This window comes from Bos mutus, chromosome 20, assembly GCF_027580195.1.
Source record: "Bos mutus isolate GX-2022 chromosome 20, NWIPB_WYAK_1.1, whole genome shotgun sequence".
Classification (NCBI taxonomy): domain Eukaryota; kingdom Metazoa; phylum Chordata; class Mammalia; order Artiodactyla; family Bovidae; genus Bos; species Bos mutus.
Genome location: NC_091636.1, coordinates 63,974,135 through 63,994,911, shown reverse-complemented (window position 1 = coordinate 63,994,911; position 20,777 = coordinate 63,974,135). Strand labels below are relative to the sequence as shown.

At 42.7% G+C, this 20,777-nt stretch overlaps 1 protein-coding gene across 5 annotated transcripts in view; it reads right to left on the bottom strand.

The window, feature by feature from the left end:
- The window catches only part of SEMA5A (semaphorin 5A), a 568,136-nt gene that overhangs the window by 52,621 nt on the left and 494,738 nt on the right, over positions 1-20,777 (bottom strand). For all 5 annotated transcript variants that reach the window (XM_070357735.1, XM_070357734.1, XM_070357733.1 and 2 more), the window contains one exon: positions 20,318-20,465. In XM_070357735.1, coding sequence (XP_070213836.1) covers positions 20,318-20,465 — 148 coding nt within the window. The remainder of the gene's footprint in view (positions 1-20,317; positions 20,466-20,777) is intronic.

Below are 20,777 nucleotides of genomic sequence, written 5' to 3'. Positions count from 1 at the left end.
AGATTTGCAGTGTGTGGAAAAACATGATAAACGCACTGGAGGTGCACAGGCCAGTCTCTGTTCAGCCGGGTAATCAGCGGGAGCTCTTCAGAAAGCACTGGGAGGGTGCTAGACGTAAGCCACCCCCCGCCAACACACACACATCCTCAGGGAAATGTCAGCACCTCAGTCAATCTCTGACTTGGTTTGCTAGAGCAAAGCAATGGGGGGACACCATTTATATCTTTTTATTGGAGGATAATTGCTTTACAATGTTGCCTTCCTTTCTCCTGTACAACAGTGAGTCCCTATGTGTATATATGGGTCGCCGCCCTCTTGGACCTCCCTCCCCCCTGGCTATCCCATCCCTCTAGGTCGTCACAGAGCACTGAGCTGGGCCCCCTGTGATGGCCAGCAGCTTCCCACTAGCCTTCTGTTTCATGTCTAACTCTCAGTACCACTAAAATAAAAGGAGAACATCAAGGCTGTATATTTTCACCCTGCTTATTTAACTTATATGCAGAGTACATCATGAGTAACGCAGGGCTGGATGAAGCACAAGCTGGAATCAAGATTGCCGGAAGAAATATCAATAACCTCAGATGCAGATGACACCACCCTTATGGTAGAAAGTGAAGAAGAGATAAAGAGCCTCTTGATGAAAGAGGAGAGTGAAAAAGTTGGTTTAAAGCTCAACATTCAGAAACTAAGATCGTGGCATCTGGTCCCATCGCTTCATGGCAAATAGATGGGGAAACAGTGGAAACAGTGTCAAGACTTTATTTTGGGGGGCTCCAAAATCGCTGCAGATGGTGACTGCAGCCATGAAAGTAAGACACTTGCTCCTTGGAAGGAAAGTTATGACCAACCTAGACAGCATATTCAAAAGCAGAGACATTACTTTGCCAACAAAGGTCTATCTCGTCAAGGCTATGGTTTTTCCAGTGGTCATGTATGGATGTGAGAGTTGGACTATAAGGAAAGTTGAGCATGGAAGAATTGATGATTTTGAATTGTAGTGTTGGAGATGAGTCTTGAGAGTCCCTTGGACTGCAAGGAGATCCAACCAGTCTATCCTAAAGGAGATCAGTCCTGGGTGTTCATTGGAAGGACTGATACTGAAGCAAAAACTCCAGTCCTTTGGCCACCTGATGTGAAGAACTGACTCATTTGAAAAGACCCTGATGCTGGGAAAGATTGAAGGCAGGAGAAGGGAACGACAGAGGATGAAAAGGTTGGATGGCATCACTGACTCATGGAGATGTGTTTGAGTAGACTCCAGGAGTTGGTGATGGACAGGGAGGCCTGGCGTGCTGCAGTCCATGGGGTCACAAAGAGTCAGACACGACTGAGCAACTGAACTGAACTGACTTCTGCTAAAATAGTGAGGTGGGGCTTGTCCAGAAAAACCCATCCCATATAGAGGGGGCTTAAAACTACCAGCCTGACTCCTCCCAACTTTTGGACACATGTAGCTTATCTCCAATACAGCACTGTCTACCAGAAGCTGATGTTATGGGGTCGTTAGTATTAGTATCTCTCCTCCTAGGCTGAGAGCTCCTCAGTGTTAAGGACAGCCACCTACCCAGATTCACATCCCACCCAGCCTGCATCCCTGGCTGTGGTTCACACTCATGGCTCTTCAAGACTCACTGTGGAGGGAACAGAGCTGGACTCCACGTTGGCTGTGCTCATGAAATGCACCAAGGAGATAAGACAATGTTTGACTAACAGGCAGGCTGATGGTCTGCAAAGGGCTCAGGGCCATTACATTTAATTTCTTATTTACAAAGGAGAGCTCAAATCCTGGAATCCGTGCAGCTTTAAAATATTAAATTCACATCTTCTTTTCTAATTGGGAGCTCTGCATTAGTTATATGTACTCAAGTCTTGCCTATGGGGGTCTGATAAGGTCTTGGAAGGTCACCGCTAAGTCTAATCTAATATCAAAACCAATTTTAATGAACTTCACATGCTTTTACTGCAGGCATGCTGGTTTTCAGTGCAGAATTTCATTTGTTTGGAGCAGCCTTGTAAAGTTAATTAGAAAGAATTTGAAATACTTTAAGAATATGAACAAGAAATGAGAAGTTCATAAGCGAATACCATGGAAAGAAAAATTAAATGTGAACAAAAACTAGCCCCATCGGGGTATGGAGAGTCTGGGTGAAGAAGACTGATCACAAAATACGTTCCTTCATAAGAAACTGTAAGAAAGAAACAAAGACTAGACAAAACCAATATAATGCACGAGTATAATCACTTCATCCAAATTGCCATCATCTTTAACAGATTAATACATAAAATTAATAACTAGTTTCATTTATTCACTGCTATACATTCTGCTAGGTACTGAGGATACAATCCCAAATAAGACAGATATTGTCCTAGACTTTGTGCTAAGTTACCTTAGTCGTGTCTGACTCCTTGTGACCCTATGGACTATAGCCTGCCAGGCTCCTCTGTCCATGGGATTCTCCAGGCAACTGGAGAGGGTTGCCATTTCCTAAAAATCTTAAAATATCATCTTTTTTGGGTATTAATAAGTTTAAAAGAAACTTCCCTGGTTGTCCAGTGGTTAATAATCCACCTTGAAATGCAAGGGACATGGCTTCGACCTTGGTCAAAGAACTAAGATCCCACATGTCTCAGAGTAACTAAGCCCGTGTACTGCAACCACTGAGCTCAAGGGCCACAGTGAGAATCCATCTGGCACAAAAAAGTATTCTTCATGATGCAACAAAGACCCTGTAGGCCACAACTAAGACCCGAGGAAGACAAATAAATAAACAGAAATAAAAGCATCGCCCAAAGGAATTTAAACCATGTGTAAAAAGAAATTAATTTATCTCATATTAATGTGATGGAACTTTCCCCTTTGAAATTGGACTAAACCCAAGTTTACATGACATATTTGGGGGCAACATTGACTTTATGTTTTTATGGGTTTTTTTTTTGGTTTAGAAGTACCTATGAAAGTTGAAATTATGATGGTGGGAAAATAGCAGATTTTAGAATAAGGACTCTGCACCTACACAGATCTGCTTTCAAAATGTTATGTTCATGTTGACAATTAGATACTTTCTTTTAGGTAGTAAAATCAGGATGCTTTTGGTTGTTGGGGGTGTCTATCAAGAAAAATAACTGAAACCAGGATGTAGCTTATATGTTTGAAATCACTCATGGAGTTATACTGTGGAAATATTAACACAAGAAAATTTTCCTAGGGCTGTGAGGTGTGGCCAAAAAGTTAAAAACAACAACAACAACAACAACAAAGTTATAGTAGCCCCAGTTACATAGCTGCAATAGTGAGTGAGTGAGAGTTAAATGGCTATGCCACACCTCAGCCTAATGTTCAAGGCCTTTCAGGAATTGAAACACCTTGTTTTCCATATTGCATCTTGCCATATTCCTTGATGACTTCCCTGGTGGCCTAGATGGTAAAGCATCTGCCTACAGTGCGGGAGACTCGGGTTTGATTCCCGGTTGGGAGGATCCCCTGGAGGAGGAAATGGCAACCCACTCCAGTATTCTAGCCTGGGAAATCCTGTGGACGGAGGAGCCTGGTAGGCTACAGCCCACAGGGTCGCAGAGAGTTGGACACGACTAAGCGACTTCACTTCATATTCCTTGACAACAACCTCAGGCTACGCCAGTGACGCTGAAGGACAGGGAAGCCTGGCATGCTGCAGTCCATGGGGTCGCAAAGAGTCGGATACAACTTAGCGATCTCAACAGCAACAGTGGCTCCCAGGGTGTTCCCCACCCCTCTGATCCACAGACTTCCTTTATGCTACTTTTACAGGGAAGCTCTCATTCCCACTTCAACTTGGCCAAACCCTGGCCACACCTCTGGGGCCATGGACCCATCCAGTCAGAAGTAACAGCCCCCTCCTCTGACCTCATTGCTTTCTGGCATGCCCCACTTCTTCCTTATAATCTGCCCATTAGATTTATGTTTTCTCCCATGGATAGTTTTCTTGTATGCACTGAGTATCTTCATCTTCCACAGTACCTCCTACAGTTCTTTACACACAGCACATGTCTGACATTTTTGGTTGACTAGATATACAGATGAAAAGATCTGAAAAGTCTATGGAGGATAGAATGGAAGACATGGATCCATAACTCAAGTCACTGAGAGCCTTCTTTCCTTTTGCATGTGAAACTGTTAAGAAATTAACAATTACATATGAGATCACACCAAATGTTTGAGAAATGAATTATCAAAGATGACTCATGTAACAGGTCAAGCTCCCTTCCACCCTTCGCTTTCGGATGTCAGAGCTTATCCCTAAAAGCTATTAGCCGTGACAAGAAGATAAGAGAAGGAAATCAATTACATCAGCTTCATAACCGCCAGGCTAACATCAGAGGGCTCCTCCTAAGATCTGGATTCCATCCGTTTGCCCCATGCTATTTTTGTCTCTCTCTTTGAGAGGCGACGGCTCACATGCTTTGAGGGAGCCTAAATGATTTTATAAGGTAGATTCCACAGCTTCCTTTTTTTAGCCACTGCCGTTTCTTTCTCCCAGCATGATGACACTCGGGTTCCTTGGAAGACTGCTTTTTAATAGCTGCAAACTGGGCAATTTCACGGGACTAGGATAGACTGGAACAGATGTGGAAAACCTTCCCCATCATGATAGAAGCAAGATGCCAAATACTAATGTGGAGGATTCCGCTTTCTCACGCAGCTTGGCTTATATAATAACGCAAGAACGTGACACAGTGCAAGCCAACTCCGTCTTCAACAGCCTTTCCTGCAACTACTTCTTTCAAACCAGAACCTCGTGAGATTCTGCAAATCAAACGGATCTGGGGAAAAAAAAAATGCCAAGTAGTAAAATGAACAGACAACTGTTCTAAGAACGTGTGCGATTTCAGCACATCCTCAGACCACAGAGCAAAACCGTTCAGCTTTAAAAAATTTTTTCTGCCCAACGTTGAAGGCTTCTAAATAGAACCTTGCATTTCTACTCAGAAATATTAACCAAAAAAATCAAAATGTAGCAGCAGCCTCTTGCTTGTATTCACATTGAAGAGTTCTGAGCTAGGCTCTTGTTCTTCGAAAATTCAAGGATTAATAAAAGGATAACACTTGGGAAGAAAGAAACCATGGCATCTGGGAAAAATATTTAATGTTTTAAAACCATTTTTTTCATGTTCCAACATCTGTTAGTTCCTTCTTTACTTAATTACAAGTTGCTTTGAAAATTATTATGTATGCACATTGTTCTAACAACTGAAATTATACATGTTCAATAATTCCATTGGAGGCATTCAGATGAAATAATAAAAAAAAAAGGGGAAATGCAAATCTTAGGCAAAACACCAATTAAATCATACTGTTGATATAATTAAACACTTATGTTACTTCCCCTAAAAGGGAAAACTGTTTGCCACCAGTAAAGCCAAATGACAAGTATCAATATGACCAAAACTTGTGTTAAAACTCTTTGGTTGCCCTAGTATACGTGTGAACTATTTCTACAACACACTACTCGTGCTAAATCAACACTGGTACTAAAGTACATTGTGAACAACACAGGGAGAGGGAAGGACCCTAAGGCAACAGCACATCCTCGTTACGAACTGCATACAGAGGACAGGAAGTCCTCATCTCCAAATGACAGCATCATTTAAAGGCCAATTTGATGGGACAGCTAAATTGCTTTTTTAAAAACTAGGAACAATCAAAGCCTGTTCAGACGCCAAGAGACCATTCTCTTTAATTGCAGTGGCAAGCGCCTGGTGCGACTACAAGGAAACAAGGTGAGCTACAGTAATTAACTAGAAATAAATGCCCAGTGTGGCAGAGACATCAAGTCAAATAAAGCACCTACGCATAATCCACGATTAACCAAAAGTGTCAGCAGGCCAATGATCAAAGACTGAAGATGCATTTGGAAAAGAATATTCCCTGACTGTTGTTATAGGAACTTCTACTAAGGCTTTAAATTTACAAAGTCACATTTCATTACTGAGTTGCAGCAGTTAAAACTCTGGCATCATTTGAAACAGGAGCCTGGGGGACATGCTTGGTGGTCCAGTGGTTTAAACTCCACGCTTCCATTGCAGGGGGCACGGGTTCGATTCCTCTAGTTGAGTATTTACTAACATCTTTAGAATATGTTTCTTATTTGTGTACTGTGTATTTGTGTAGGTCTACAAAAGATTTTTAAACTCATGGTCATTGAGTGGCAATTGTTATGGCTGAGAATACTGTTTCTGTTTCCATAAGTTAATTTCAGGTATTTTAAAATCAGGTATTGGAAAATCTTTATCATGGAATGTATTAGCAACCTGTAAAGAAAGAGCCTGTGTGTGTGTGTATGTGTCACTAAAGTCATTTTTACAACAGAAAATCTTCAGCAAAGTGTTTCTTTTTCAATTAATGTTGCAATCACTCTATTTGAATTGTTATAGGCAGAAACAACCCCAATTTTCTGTAAAGCCAAAGAAATCTGGGCAATAGCCTCTTCCAACACTGTAACGAAAACACTTTTGTGAACTAGTCCAGATCTCCATATCAATTAGTTTCCAGAGATGGTAGCATAATTCGTATGTTCTAGAGGCAGGCTTTTGATGGATTAAGTCCTGTAATCCATCATTTTCTTTTCTTTCCATCTGCATCGTACATCATTCTTAGACTTGATGGCCACACTTCCAGTTCTAAATTTCAGAATGCTTACATGTTTTCAGTTATCTGCTGTACCACTTGACTGCATGTACTGATATTAACTTTTTAAAAACATTCAAGCCTCTTTCAACAAATTCTGGCATTTTTAAGCTGACAATCTTTCATATATGCAAGCTTTTCACTGAGATCTCAAATAACAAAACAAAGCCAATTTTGCATTCCCATGCTTAGGAAGGTGTAATATCTAGTTTCAGCTAGAGAGATCCATCATTCCCCTCACAGAATAATACATAGAAGTACAAGTGAAAGCATTTTACAAGCACAGTGCAGTGGGCAAGTGATGGTGATGAAATGTACATATATTATTTTTATTTATAAAAAATTTTCAATGTTTCCATTGAGTAAGAATCAACTATTTGATTTGCACTTAATTTTATTAAATTGTATTTCAGAGAACAGCCTTTTTAGAATTATGAAAAGGGACTGCAAGGAGATCCAACCAGTCCATTCTGAAGGAGATCAGCCCTGGGATTTCTTTGGAAGGAATGATGTTAAAGCTGAAACTCCAGTAGTTTGGCCACCTCATGCGAAGAGTTGACTCATTGGAAAAGACTCTGAGGCTGGGAGGGATTGGGGGCAGGAGGAGAAGGGGACGACAGAGGATGAGATGGCTGGATGGCATCACCGACTCGATGGACATGAGTCTGAATGAACTCCGGGAGTTGGTGATGGACAGGGAGGCCTGGCGTGCTGCAATTCATGGGGTCGCAAAGAGTCGGACACGACTGAGCGACTGATCTGATCTGATCTTCATAAACAATGGATAAAGCTAGTTGTATTTAACCCAGAAGGGCCACTGACTGACTTATTAACGTAAGCAGAGCTTTCAGGCTTCCCTGGTGGCTCAGTGGTAAAGAATCTGCCTGACAGTGCAGGAGACACAGGAGACTGGGGTTCAATCCCTGGATTGAAAAGATGTTCTGTAGGAAGAAATGTCAACCCACTCCAGTATTCTTGCCTTGGAAATCCCATGGACAGAAGAGCCGGGCGGGCTACAGTCCATGGGGTTGCAAACGAATCAGACATTGCTGAGAGGGCTAGACAGGAGCTTCCTGCAGCTCAGTGAAAAGCCCGAGTAAGCAGCACAGATGGCGGGCCAGCGTTTGTGACCGAGCCTTCAAGGTATTGCTGGGGAAATAGACAAACGTGCAGAAGTGGATTTTGGTAGAAGTGAAATAATAACCCTTTGAACAACACAGCTTAGTGTAAACTGGCAACATGCAAGAGCCTCTGTCTAGCATATGCTGGGCTTACATCGTCCAAACGATAACAAAAGCAAACAAAAACAACAGGACCAAGAGAAAACGTGCTTGCCCCTCCTCAGAGGAAAGTTCCTGTTCTCCACAGCAGGACCACGGAGCCCTAGAAAATCACCTTTCCAAGTGAGGAAATGCGAAACAGGAGTGCAAAGGAAACTGGCCGACACACACCAGGACGCAGACTACTTTTCAGGTTTAAAAACTTCCTTCTCTCCCAGCTAAGGTGTCCTTCCTATTTTCTGCAGAAAGGAGGTGCGAGCTGCCCCATCTGAGGAGAAGTGGGTGCCCCTGCAAGGAGGTCGTTATTCTCTTGAAGGGATGTGTGGTAGGATGTGTGCGTGCTCAGCCGTGTCTGACTCTTTGCGACCCCATGGACAGTAGCCCACCAGGCTCCTCTGTCCATGGGATTCTCCAAGCAAGAATACTGGAGTGGGTTGCCATTTCCTTCTCCAGGGATCTTCCCAACCCAGGAATTGAAACCATGTATCTTGCATCTCCTGCAATGGTAGGCAGATTCTTTATTACTAGTGTCACCTCTTAAAGATATTTTGAAAGCAGTGAAAGTTGCTCAGTCGTTTCTGACTCTTTGTGAGCCCCTGGACTGTAGCCTGACAGGCTCCTCTGTCCATGGAATTCTCCAGGCCAGAATACTGGAGTGGGTAGCCTTTCCCTTCTCCAGGGGATCTTTCCAACCCAGGGATCGAACCCAGGTCTCCAACACTGCAAGTAGATTCCTTACCTTCTGAGCCACAAGGAAAGCTATTTTAGCACTAAAAAAATTGTCAGGCACAGGGGGCGCGGGTGGACTAAAAATAACTTTATCAATATAGAAGGAAATTAATCCAGCTTCGTGGGCAGGGTTATTACTTTGTGGATGGGGTTATTAACTTGTGGTTGTTAATTTGTGGGTGGGGTTACTACCTCCTGTAGAATGATTAGTTCTTACCCCAGTATCTTCTGAGGAGGCCACAGCATCCTGGACTTTCCAGCATCTTAAGGCGAGAAGACCTGCACCCAAGGTCTTACTCTGTCAACTTCGGGGTTTTGCGTACACAAATGATTTTCCCTGAGCCGTGATTTTCTTATTTGGAAAATCAGGAACATATGAGATAACCTTTCCCAAAGTATTTTGAGAAATCCAATGTGCTACACAAAACCCAGTTATTTTGTAATATTGTTATTATTTTCATACAGTGCGATCTATTTAAACTGCCAATTGCCAGGTCTTACTTGTTTCTAAATGTATCCACGATGACATTTGTTGTTCAGTCACTAAGTTGATCCAACTCTGTGCCACTCCATGTACTTCAGCACACCGGGCTTCTCTGTCCTTCATTATCTCCCAAAGTTTGTTCAGACTAATGTCCACTGAATCAGTGATACTATCTAACCATCTTATCCTCTGTCACCCCCTTCTATTCTTACCCTCAATTTTTCCCAGCCTTAGGGTCTTTTCCAGTGAGTCGGATCTTTGCATCAGATGGCCAAAGTATTGAAGCTTCACTTTCAGCATCAGTCTGTCCAGTGAATATTCAGGATTGACTTTCTTTAGGATTGACTGGTTTGACCTTCTTGCAGTTCAAGAGACTTGCAAGCGTCTTCTCCACCACTACTATTCGAAAGTATCAATTCTTCAGCGCTCAGTCTTCTTTGTGGTCCAACTCACATTCGTACATGACTACTGGAAAAACCATAGCTTTAACTATACAGGCACCATTACTCGATTCAAACAATTTCCAATGTGTTATATCAACTCTGATTAACCCTCCCAGAAGCCCTTTTGACAGCTTGTATTGATTTTGATGTCTTTATTCCTGACCTTTCAGGGCCTTCTGTGGTCCAGTTCTTTTGTATCTAGAAAATAGATCTCCCTCCTCTACTCCCTGCTGATATCTGAAATCATGGCTTTTGTCAACTGCTTTACACTGGGTGTGATATTTCAGTAATAAATATAGTGCTGGCAGGACTAAGACTGTTTTTGTTTTTGAATTATCTTAGTGTATATGTGACACTGTCTTTAGCTTTATTCTTCTGCTAAACCTTTGAGGGAATTCGGAATTACATGAATTTAAGAAGCAACTCTATATATACTGTAATATTTTATGCCTTCCTTGGTGTTTTTAAAGAAACTTATGTATTGATTTTGCCTCTGCTGGGTCCTTGCTGCTGCCCTCAGGCTTTCTCTACTTGCAGTGAGTGGCGGCTGCTCTTCATTGCAATGTGTGGGCTCCTTATGGCAGGAGCTCCTCTTGCTGCAGAGCGCAGGTTCTGGGCGCACGGGCTTCAGTAGTTGCAGCTGGTGGGATCTAGGGCTCAGGCTCAGTAGCTGTGGTGCATGGGCTTAGTTGCTTACCAACAGGTAGGAAACAGGTAGGATGATCCTGGACCAGGGATCAAACCTATGTCTCTTGCATTGGTAGGCTGATTCTTATCCACTGCACTACCATGGAAGCCCTGTCTTTCTTCCTTTTGTATGTTGCAATTTTCAGCCAAAACACAGAAGTAAGATTTGGGTTATGAGTTCACCTTCCATTCATTTCCATGCTCATGAGAATCTCTACATGGAACTCTCATCCTGGGGGCTGGCGAAAGGATATGACTGCAATATTATGGACATCAAGGAAGCTAATGAACTAGGGGAGGGTTATGGAAAGACAAAAAAAAAAAAAAAAGGTCTTCTTTTTTTTTGAGGTACAATTTGTACTTCATAAGAGTAAAGAAAAATAAGGTCTTATCATTTATCACTTAACATTAAGCAAAAAAATGTGCAAAGGCAGTTGCATCAGTGTATTCTATTTGTACCCAAAGAACCAGTTCTCAAATGCTGGCCCAGTTACCCACTACAGCAGGGTACTGGCCAAGTTCATTAATCTTTCTCAAGTTGAGTTTCCCCATCTCCACATGGAGGTACTAATGAAAACTGCCTAGAAGGGACACAGTGAGAACAGAACAATGCATCACACCCAGTAGGAGCTCAATAAAACTGAATTATTTGATTAGGGAACACAGAATTTCAGTCTATCATAACACACCTAAATAAAACTCCAGGTTGCTTGGTTATAGTTCCAACATTTCATTTGATATTACGCAGTAAGTTATGATTTGTAAAACTTAATGTAATGATTACCTTGATGGTTATTGGTGTGATCACTCACCTAGAGCCAAATATCTTGGAGTGGGAAGTCAAGTGGGCCTTAGGAAGCATCAGGAAAAACAAAGCTAGCAGAGGTGACGGAATTCCAGTTGAGCTATTTCAAATCCTAAAAGATGATGCTGTGAAAGTGCTGCACTCAATATGCCAGCAAATCTGGAAAACTCAGCAGTGGCCACAGGACTGGAAAAGGTCAGTTTTCATTCCAATCCCAAAGAATGACAATGCCAAAGAATGTGCAAACTACCGCATAATTGCACTCATCTCACACGCTAGTACAGTAATGCTCAAAATTCACCACATTACACTTGAACAGTACATGAACTGAGAACTTCCAGATGTTCAAACTGGATTTAGAAAAGGCAGAGGATAGAGAGATCGAACTGTCAACATCTGCTGGATCATAGAAAAAGCAAAAAAATTCTAGATAAAACATATACTTCTGCTTCATTGACTACACTAAAGCCCTTGACTTTGTGGATCACAACAAACAGTGGAAAATTCTGAAACAGATGGGAATACCAGACCACCTGACCTGCCTCCTGAGAAATCTGTACATAGGTCAGTAAGCAAGTTAGAACCGAACATGGAACAACAGACTGGTTCCAAATTGGGAAAGGAGTACGTCAAGGCTGTATATTGCGACTCTGCTTATATAACTTCTATGCAGAGTACATCATGCAAAATGATGGGCTGGATGAAGCACAAGCTGGAATCAAGATTGCTGAGAGAAATATCAATAACTTCAGATATGCAGATAATACCACCCTTATGGAAGAAAGTGAATAACTAAAGAGCCTCTTGATGAAAGTGAAAGAGGAGAGTGAAAAAGCTGGCTTATAACTCAACATTCAAAAAATGATTATGGCATCCTGTCCCATGGCAAATAGATGGGGAAACAATGGAAACAGTGACAGGCTTTATTTTCCAAAATCACTGCAGATGGTGATTGCAGCCATGAAATTAAAAGACACTTGATCCTTGGAAGAAAAGCTATGACCAACCTAGACAGCATATTAAAAAGCAGAGGCATTACTCTGCCAAAGGTCCATATAATCAAAGCTATGGTTTTCCCAGTAGTCATGTATGGATGTGAGAGTTGGACTATAAAGAAGGCTAAGTGCTGCAGAATTGATGCTTTGGAACTGTGGTGTTGGAGAAGACTCTTGAGAGTCCCTTGGACTGCAAGGAGATCAAACCAGTCCATCCTAAAGGGAATCAGTCCTGAATATTCACTGGAAGGACTGATGCTGAAGCTGAAGCTCCAATACTTTGGCTACCTGTTGTGAAGAGCTGACTTAAAAACCGTGATGCTGGGAAAGATTGAAGGCAGGAGAAGAAGGGGATGACAGAGGACAAGATTGTTGGATGGCATCACCAACTCAATGGACATGAGTTTGAGCAAGCTCTGGGAGATGGTGAAGGACAGGGAAGCCTGGCATGCTGCAGTCCATAGGGTTGCAAAGTCAGACACGGCTGAGAAACTGAACAACAAGAAAAACAAGGTTAGAAATGAAGTAAAAATATGCCAAATATAATTGAGCCCAAAGTGCCTATTCTAAAATGATCTAATTAAGTAATATAACTATATCCTCACAGTTCCAAAGCACTGCTGTGATCTAGGCTTAAATCCCGGCAGGAGACCTGGAACAGACACTGATTTTCTCTCAGCCCATCTTCCTGCAAGTAGAAGAGGAGGAGATACTAGAATGGAGACACTTCTGCCCTCCTCCTCTAGGGACAGGCACAGTACCCTCGGGCAGTTTAACCCCTGGGCTGTCTCACTAGGCTTCATCCATAAGCACTGGTGTAGTTGAGTCACATTTACAGAGTGGTTGCATAGAACAAGAGGCCGATAGACTGCATCCAGCTCTCAGCAGGTGCTCAGTAAAGAGCATCGTTTCCCCTGGTTTCTACTGCTGTCCCTTGTGGGTTTCCCTTGTGGCTCAGCTGGTCAAGAATCCGCCTGCAATGCAGGAGACCTGGGTTCGATCCCTGGGTTGGGAAGATCCCCTGGAGAAGGGAAAGGCTACCACTCCAGTATTCTGGCCTGGAGAATTCCATGGACTACTCAGTCCATTGGGTCACAAAGAGTCGGACACGACTGAGTGACTTTTATTTTTACTACTGCTATCCAGGTTTACTATGAGAGCTTTGTTAAATGACACAGGATTTCAGTCTATCATAACCTGACTAGATAACAACTCGAGTATGTCTAATCATCACCTCATTTCAATAATTTGTGTGACGTTATGCAGTAAGTTAGGATTTGTAAGACTTGATCTAACAAGCATCATTATGGTTATCAGCTATTATTGAAAGAGGTTAAAAGTGAAACCCATATGTCAACCTCGGGCTTCCCTGGTAGCTTAGTTGATACACAATCCGCCTGCAATGCAGGAGACCAGGATTTGATCTCTGGGTTGGAAAGATCCCCTGGAAAAGGAAATGGCAACCCACTCCAGTAATCTCGCAAAGAGCTGGACATGACTGAGCAACTGAACACATGTGCCAACCTCATGTAACATAAATAACTTACATTTAATATAAATTTCTATATTTACACAAATACAAATTATAAATTACGCAAATATGAATATACAAGTAATTTTAAATAGAAAAACATAAAATGTGAGTTGCTAATGGTATATTATTCAAGAATAGAAGATTTGTCCCCAAGACTATGACTTGATGCCAATAATGATGACAGCGGGTGGACCCTCAGTCATGTTCGCCTCTTTGTGGCCCCATGAACTGTAGCCCACCAGGCTCCACTGTCCATGGAATTCTCCAGGCAAGAATACTGGACTGGACTGCCATTTCCCCCTCCAGTGATTGACCCAGGGACTGAACCGTGGTCTCTGGCATTGCAGGTAGATTCTTTACCACTAGCGCCACCTGGGAAGCTTCAATAATGATGGTGACATTTTCTATTTCAGTTTGCCTTGTTGGGTTTGTTACTGAGCAATGATATATAAACATATGTCTCATACATTCTGTGCATCCTCCCAGACAGCCAGGGGATTGCATTCAAGGATGCTGACTGGAGACATGGAACAGGGCCCCAAGCGCCCTGCGTACTTACAGGCAGAGCTGGGGTGTGACACCAGCTTCCTCACCTGTCACCTGTGCCTTCCCCACATGCTCTGGGAGCCCACAGGTGTGAAGGGAGCTGTGGAAGAGCAGCAAGGACCAGAGAAACCCAGCACTCATATGGGTTCTACAGCAGCTTACTCAGAAGCAGGGCCCGGTGCTCATACAAGTTCCAGAGCGGCTAGAGCAGCTTACGCAGAAGTGGGACCCAGCGCTCATATGGATTCTAGAGCAGCTTATACGGGTTCTAGAGCAGCTTACTCAGAAGCGGGACCCAGTGCTCATACAAGTTCCAGAGCGGCTAGAGCAGCTTACTCAGAAGTGGGATCCAGTGCTCATATGGATTCTAGAGCAGCTTATACGGGTTCTAGAGCAGCTTACTCAGAAGCAGGACCCTTTGCTCATATGTAGCACTCATATGAGTTCTAGAGCAGCTTACTTAGAAGTGGGACCCAGGGATCATTTGGGTTCTAGAGCAACTTATATGGGTTCTAGAGTGGCTTACTTAGACGCGGAACCCAGCGCTCATACGGGTTCTAGAGCAGCTTACTTAGAAGTGGGACCCAGGGCTCATATGGGTTCTAGAGCGGCTTACTTAGAAGTGGGAGGAGTTTGTCCATTAAGTGTCCTGTTGTATCTCATTCCAAACTCATCAGAGGATTCAGCCACGAGGGAAGGACACATGTGTCCCCAGGGTCCAGGAAAGGGGTATCAGGATCAGAGCATCAGTGATTTCAGGGCCAGCACACATGGCCTCTAGCTAGCTTTGAGACAGAGGCCCAGAGGACAGTGGGCAGACCTCGGGGTCACAAAATTAACTGGCTGCAAAAGAGCCAGGCCCTCCCTCTGCATGTGTCAGTGAGCTCCCCAAACAACCCAAGGCTCGGGGCCCCCAAGCCTTTGACATCTGGAACTTACTTTTATCTTTGTTTTTTATTATGCTATTTTATCATGGTAAACATGATAAAGATTTAACATGTGAGCGACCCTCTTACAGATTTTTAAGTGTTCAGTACTGTATTGTTGACCGTAGGCACAGTGTTGTAGCATACCTCTAGAACTTGTCCATCTTGCTTAACTAAAACTTTATCTTCCCATCTCCCTCTCCACCCAGCCCCTGGCAAACACCGCTGCAGTCTTTGATCCCAAGTATCTGACTGTTTCAGATACCTCCTTATAAGTGGAATCACATGCTATTTGTCTTCCTGTGAATGGACAGTTTCACTTAGCATAATGTCCTCAAGGTCCATGTTGTTCCATATGACAGAATTTCCTCCTTTTTAAAGGCTAAATGCTATTCCATTTTATGTATATCCTGTTCTTTATCCTGTCATCTGTAGATGGACATTTAGGTTGCTTCTACATCCTGCCTACTGTGAATAGTGCTTCAGAGAGCTTTTAAAGATCTTGGTTTCAATTCTTTTGGATATAAAGAAATTGAAACCCTTGCATGCTATAGATGGGGATGCAAAATGGTGCAGCCACTATGCGAAACACCACAGAGATTCCTCAAACAATAAAAACTAAAACTACCATCCGATCCCAGCAAGCCCACTTCTTCATATTTAACAACAATAAAAAAATATAAAATCAGGATTGTGAAGAGATACCAACATTTAGAACTTTAAGAGCTGAGATTCACAGAAAAAAACTAATGGTTCTCAATGAGGATTCTTGACTGACCATCTCTTCAGTTCAGTTTTGTTCAGTTCACTCGCTTAGTCGTGTCCGACTCTTTGAGACCCCATGAATCGCAGCATGCCAGGCCTCCCTGTCCATCACCATCTCCCAGAATTCACTCAAACTCACGTCCATTGAGTCGGTGATGCCATCCAGCCATCTCATCCTCTGTTGTCCCCTTTTCCTCCTGCCCCCAATCCCTCCCAGCATCAGAGTCTTTTCCATGACCATCTCTTACTGAGATTTAAATAAAGGCTTGGAGATTTATTCAAAGACAAGGACATATGAATATCACAGGTGAAACATGGGAGATATTTTGGGGAAATTTCAAGTTAAAAATGGCAGAGCAAGAAAAGATTCTCAAGTCTTTTATATCCTATTCATTCTTGAACTTGAATGCAATACTTTTCTACTGGCTGCTGTTGTGCTTATGAAATTTAAGTTCTTATACTTTTCACGAGTCTGTCCTTTACTGTGTGAATAACATTTCATTAGTATAAATAATTTTTAACAAGCTTGAACTCAAAGGAGCAGCTGAAGACCAGGAATAACAAAGAAGTGAAAGTAGGGAAGAGAACTCACAAGGAAGCTGAGACTTTCTGGAAGGAGGTCACGGGCATCACTGCACTTGATACTCACCGTGGCTCTGGGAGGGATGAAAGATCACCCTCTTCTCAGAAGAGGAGCCAGAACATAGAAAACACTCTCTGACATCACCCACCTCCCAGAATATTGATAAAAGCAAAAATAAACAAATGGGACCTAATTAAACTTAAAAGCTTGATACTATTAGCAAGGTGAAAAGACAGCCTTCAGAATGGGAGAAAATAATAGCAAATGAAGGACCGACAAACAGAATCAGCTCAACTCCAGAAAAATAAATGACCCAATCAAAAAATGGGCCAAAGATCTAAGTAGACATTTCTCCAAAGAAGACATACAGATGGCTAACAAACACTTGAAAAGATGTTCAACATCACAGAGAAATGCAAATCAAAACCACTATGAGGTACCATTTCACACCAGTCAGAATGGCTGCGATCAAAAAAGTCTACAAATAATAAATGCTGGAGAGTGTGGAGAAAAGGAACCCTCTTACACTGTTGGTGGGAATGCAAATCAGCCACTATGGAGAACAGTGTGGAGATTCAGATACTGCTGGGCATACACACTGAGGAAACCAGAAGGGAAAGAGACACACGTGTACCCCAATGTTCATCGCCAGCACTGTTTATAATAGCCAGGACATGGAAGCAACCTAGATGTCCATCAGCAGATGAATGGATAAGAAAGTGTGGTACATAACACAATGGAGTATTACTCAGCCATTAAAAAGAAAACATTTGAATCAGTTCTAATGAGGTGGATGAAACTGGAGACTATTATACAGAGTGAAGTAAGTCAGAAGGAAAAACATAAATACAGTATACTAACGCATGTATATGGAATTTAGAAAGATGGTAACGATAACCCTGTGTGCAGACAGCAAAGAGACACTGATGTATAGAACAGTCTTATGGACTCTGTGGGAGAGGGTGGGAAGATTTGGGAGAATGTCATTGAAACATGTGAAATGTCATGTATTTAACATGCCAGTCACGTGCGATGCTGGATGCTTGGGGCTGGTGCGCTGGGAAGGCCCAGGGGGATGGTATGGGGAGGTTGGGGGAGGAGGAGGTTCAGGATGGGGAGCATGTGATTTTTTTAAAAAAATTAAAAAAAAAATAAAAAGTAAATGTACCTTTTGAATAAAACATTTGAAAAAAAAAAGAAATATCACCTGATGTCATCCAGCCAGACACGGGCATGCAGATAACAAAATGTGTGACTCCAAAATCAACAAATTACCTATACTTACAGCCACATCTTTTTTTTTTTTTTTACCAATTTAAAATATCCTTGTATTTTTTTTAATTCTCTTGTTTCAATATTTAATTTTTATTTTATAATAGAGTATGGTCAATTTACAATGCTGTGTGCCACCATCTCAATAGAAGACTAAACATCAAAAACAAACATACATTGTGGCCAAAGATGTCTAAACTGCAGCTAGAATATGATCAACATGTCACTTTACCTAAATGGCTATTATTTTTAAATAAGCATCTTAGGAATTGAACTGATAGGATATGTTTTCTAAGCAAGCCAAAGAAACCAAGCCTCTCCTTCATTTCGCTAAGAGACAGAAAGTGGAATAAATAGGAAAAAAAATGTGGGAAAAAAATAAAAGTTGTGCCTCTACTATAAAGAACAGAATGCTCCAGTGTGCCGTAATAATACCTCCAGGAATTACACGGCCAGTAGTTTAACTACGGAGGGGAAGAAAAAGAAAACTAGACTAAAATACCTAAAAACTTATACTAAACTCCTTAGAGATGCTCCTGATATTCCTCTAAATTTGAAAACTGATGTTACAGTTTCCATAAACCAAATTCTGCAAATTTAGACACAAAGAAAACAAATACATGAGCATTTTAGGAAGACATTCAAGTTTTACACATATAATCACATGTATCTCACACACACACACACAGACACACACACACAGTCCAGTGACTGCACAGGAGACAGGCTACACTTTTCTTTCATTAAATTTTTTATATGTAATAATTTAAGTAACTTTGCAATAAGAAAATTAATGACTTGAAATGGTTTATGAGTTCTTTGTAGTGCAAAGTTTACAAACTAAAGTGCAATTCCACTCAGGTCATCCGTCCCTATGGTTTACCAGCAGAGGAGACAAATTTTGACTTGAGAGTGGAGACCCGAGTGATAGACGCCAAACCATCTGGATCAGGACTGATATATTTTAGAAAGGACAAACCTACCACATTTGAACGGTTTCCTAGACCTTCTAAATGATCACAGATTTACCTGTCACATTTTCATAAATAATTTTAAATCTCAGTATCTGAATTATCAATAATTACATCATCCTAAACTGAACACTCAGAGACGGCAATGGCACCCCACTCCAGTACTCTTGCCTGGAAAATCCTATGGACAGAGGAGCCTGGTAGGCTGCAGTCCATGGGGTCGCTAAGAGTCAGACACGACTGAGCGACTTCACTTTCACTTTTCACTTTCATGCATTGGAGAAGGAAATGGCAACCCACTCCAGTGTTCTTCCCTGGAGAATCCCAGGGACGGGGGAGCCTGGTGGGCTGCCGTCTCTGGGGTCGCACAGAGTCGGACACAACTGAAGCGACTTAGCAGCAGTAGCAGCAAACTGAACACTAAGATATTCCATGGTTGAGTTAGTTCAGGCTGACCTGGAAAGAAGTGCTTCTATAATCAGTAATAGATTCTGCTAAAGCTACTGCAATATCTTTGCCAGTGCAAAGGGGAACAAATCTAATTGCAAATCCCAATAACAAAATCTCCTTGGGTTGGGTATAATATCTGACAAAGCATCTCATAACCCTCTTCCCCTCTCCAAATTTCCCAAGACTATCTGAACTGTGTGGTTTTTAGGTCTCACTAAAACAAACTGTACAGCAGCACAAAAACCTTCTATGCGTCATGAGCCAAGGTTACAAAATTACTGCAAAGACCAACTGGAAGATCAGCAAGGAAGCATGCCCAACCAGACCTTCTCATGCTGAACCTCCCCACCAAGGCATCCCTACTGTCTCTACAGTCACTCTGCAATGTTTGCGCTGGGGGCAAGCAAATGAAGCCAAAGCCCCACAGACTTAGGTGCTCAATCATTCTGACAGATGGCACAGGAAGAGCAACATCAGACATTCGCACAAGTGGAATTCTGACAGACCAAAGTGTTAGGAGAAATAGGACCCACTGAGGCATAAGACAAAGAAAACCAGAAGTCGTCTCTGATGCCCTTAAAATTGGCACCAAATGTGCTCTGATAACGGCCCCATAAAGTTGGTGAATCTTCAGCGTCTAAGGTTTGCCCACATGTTACATTAATAACTTAGTGTGGGCTCAGTTTGATGATTTTATCCCATTTCCCAAACCAAATATAGCATCCAGAGTTAAGCAGGCTGAAGTTTTTGTACTAGCTCAGAGACAAGAACTGGAAAACTCCTGGGGCAGCTTATCCCATATGGGAAGATTTCCTCCAATCAGCCTTCAGGATACTCTTAATTCCAAGTATTTCCTCCAGACATTCTCCTTAGCCAGAAAGACATGATTCACAGCATCTACTACCTGAATAGGCACTAGATTCACAGCATCAAGTTTCCAGCACATCAAGTTTCCAGCACATCAAGTTTCCAGAGCATTTTAGGTGTGCAGAACATCAAGTGTCTACTGAGAAGCTCCTGTTCGTTGTGTATCTAGTCAGTGAGACCACCTAATCTCTGCAGAGCACCTGTGTTTGCAAAACATCGTTTGCGAGTGTAGCATTCAGTGTTTGCAGAGCACCCAGTGTTGGATGACTCTGGTCTCCCAGCTCTAGAAGGCGGGCTGGGGATGAGGACTACTCACCACGTTACAGCCTGCACAGTCAGGCCCGTTCTCGCAGGTTCTGCGGCGAGCTTGAATGCCACCCCCACACTGGGCTGTGCACCGTTCCCAGGGTCCCCATCCTGTCCAGAAGACGTGTGGCGGGCACAGCAGGTGCTCATTGCAGTATCTGTAACGGGGAAACCAAGAGGGGGAAAAGCAGCCGTTTAGTGTCACGTGAGGCCGCGGGCCTGTCCACTCTCCGTCCCTGCACCGGATGTTGAACCCATGCGCATGCTCCGCGTGGAGGGGCGCTTCAGTGTTCCGAGTGGTCGCACAGGGAAGGAGGCGGATGCGGCGCTGGCCATGCTGTGTGAGCACAGACAATGGGATGTGCGGGAGACAACGCAAGATGCTAGACTCACGATGCAGGATGGAGCTTCCTGTGCAGCCAATTAGAGGAGAAACAAACAAACAGAGCCCTTCAAACAGATGCTCGGAA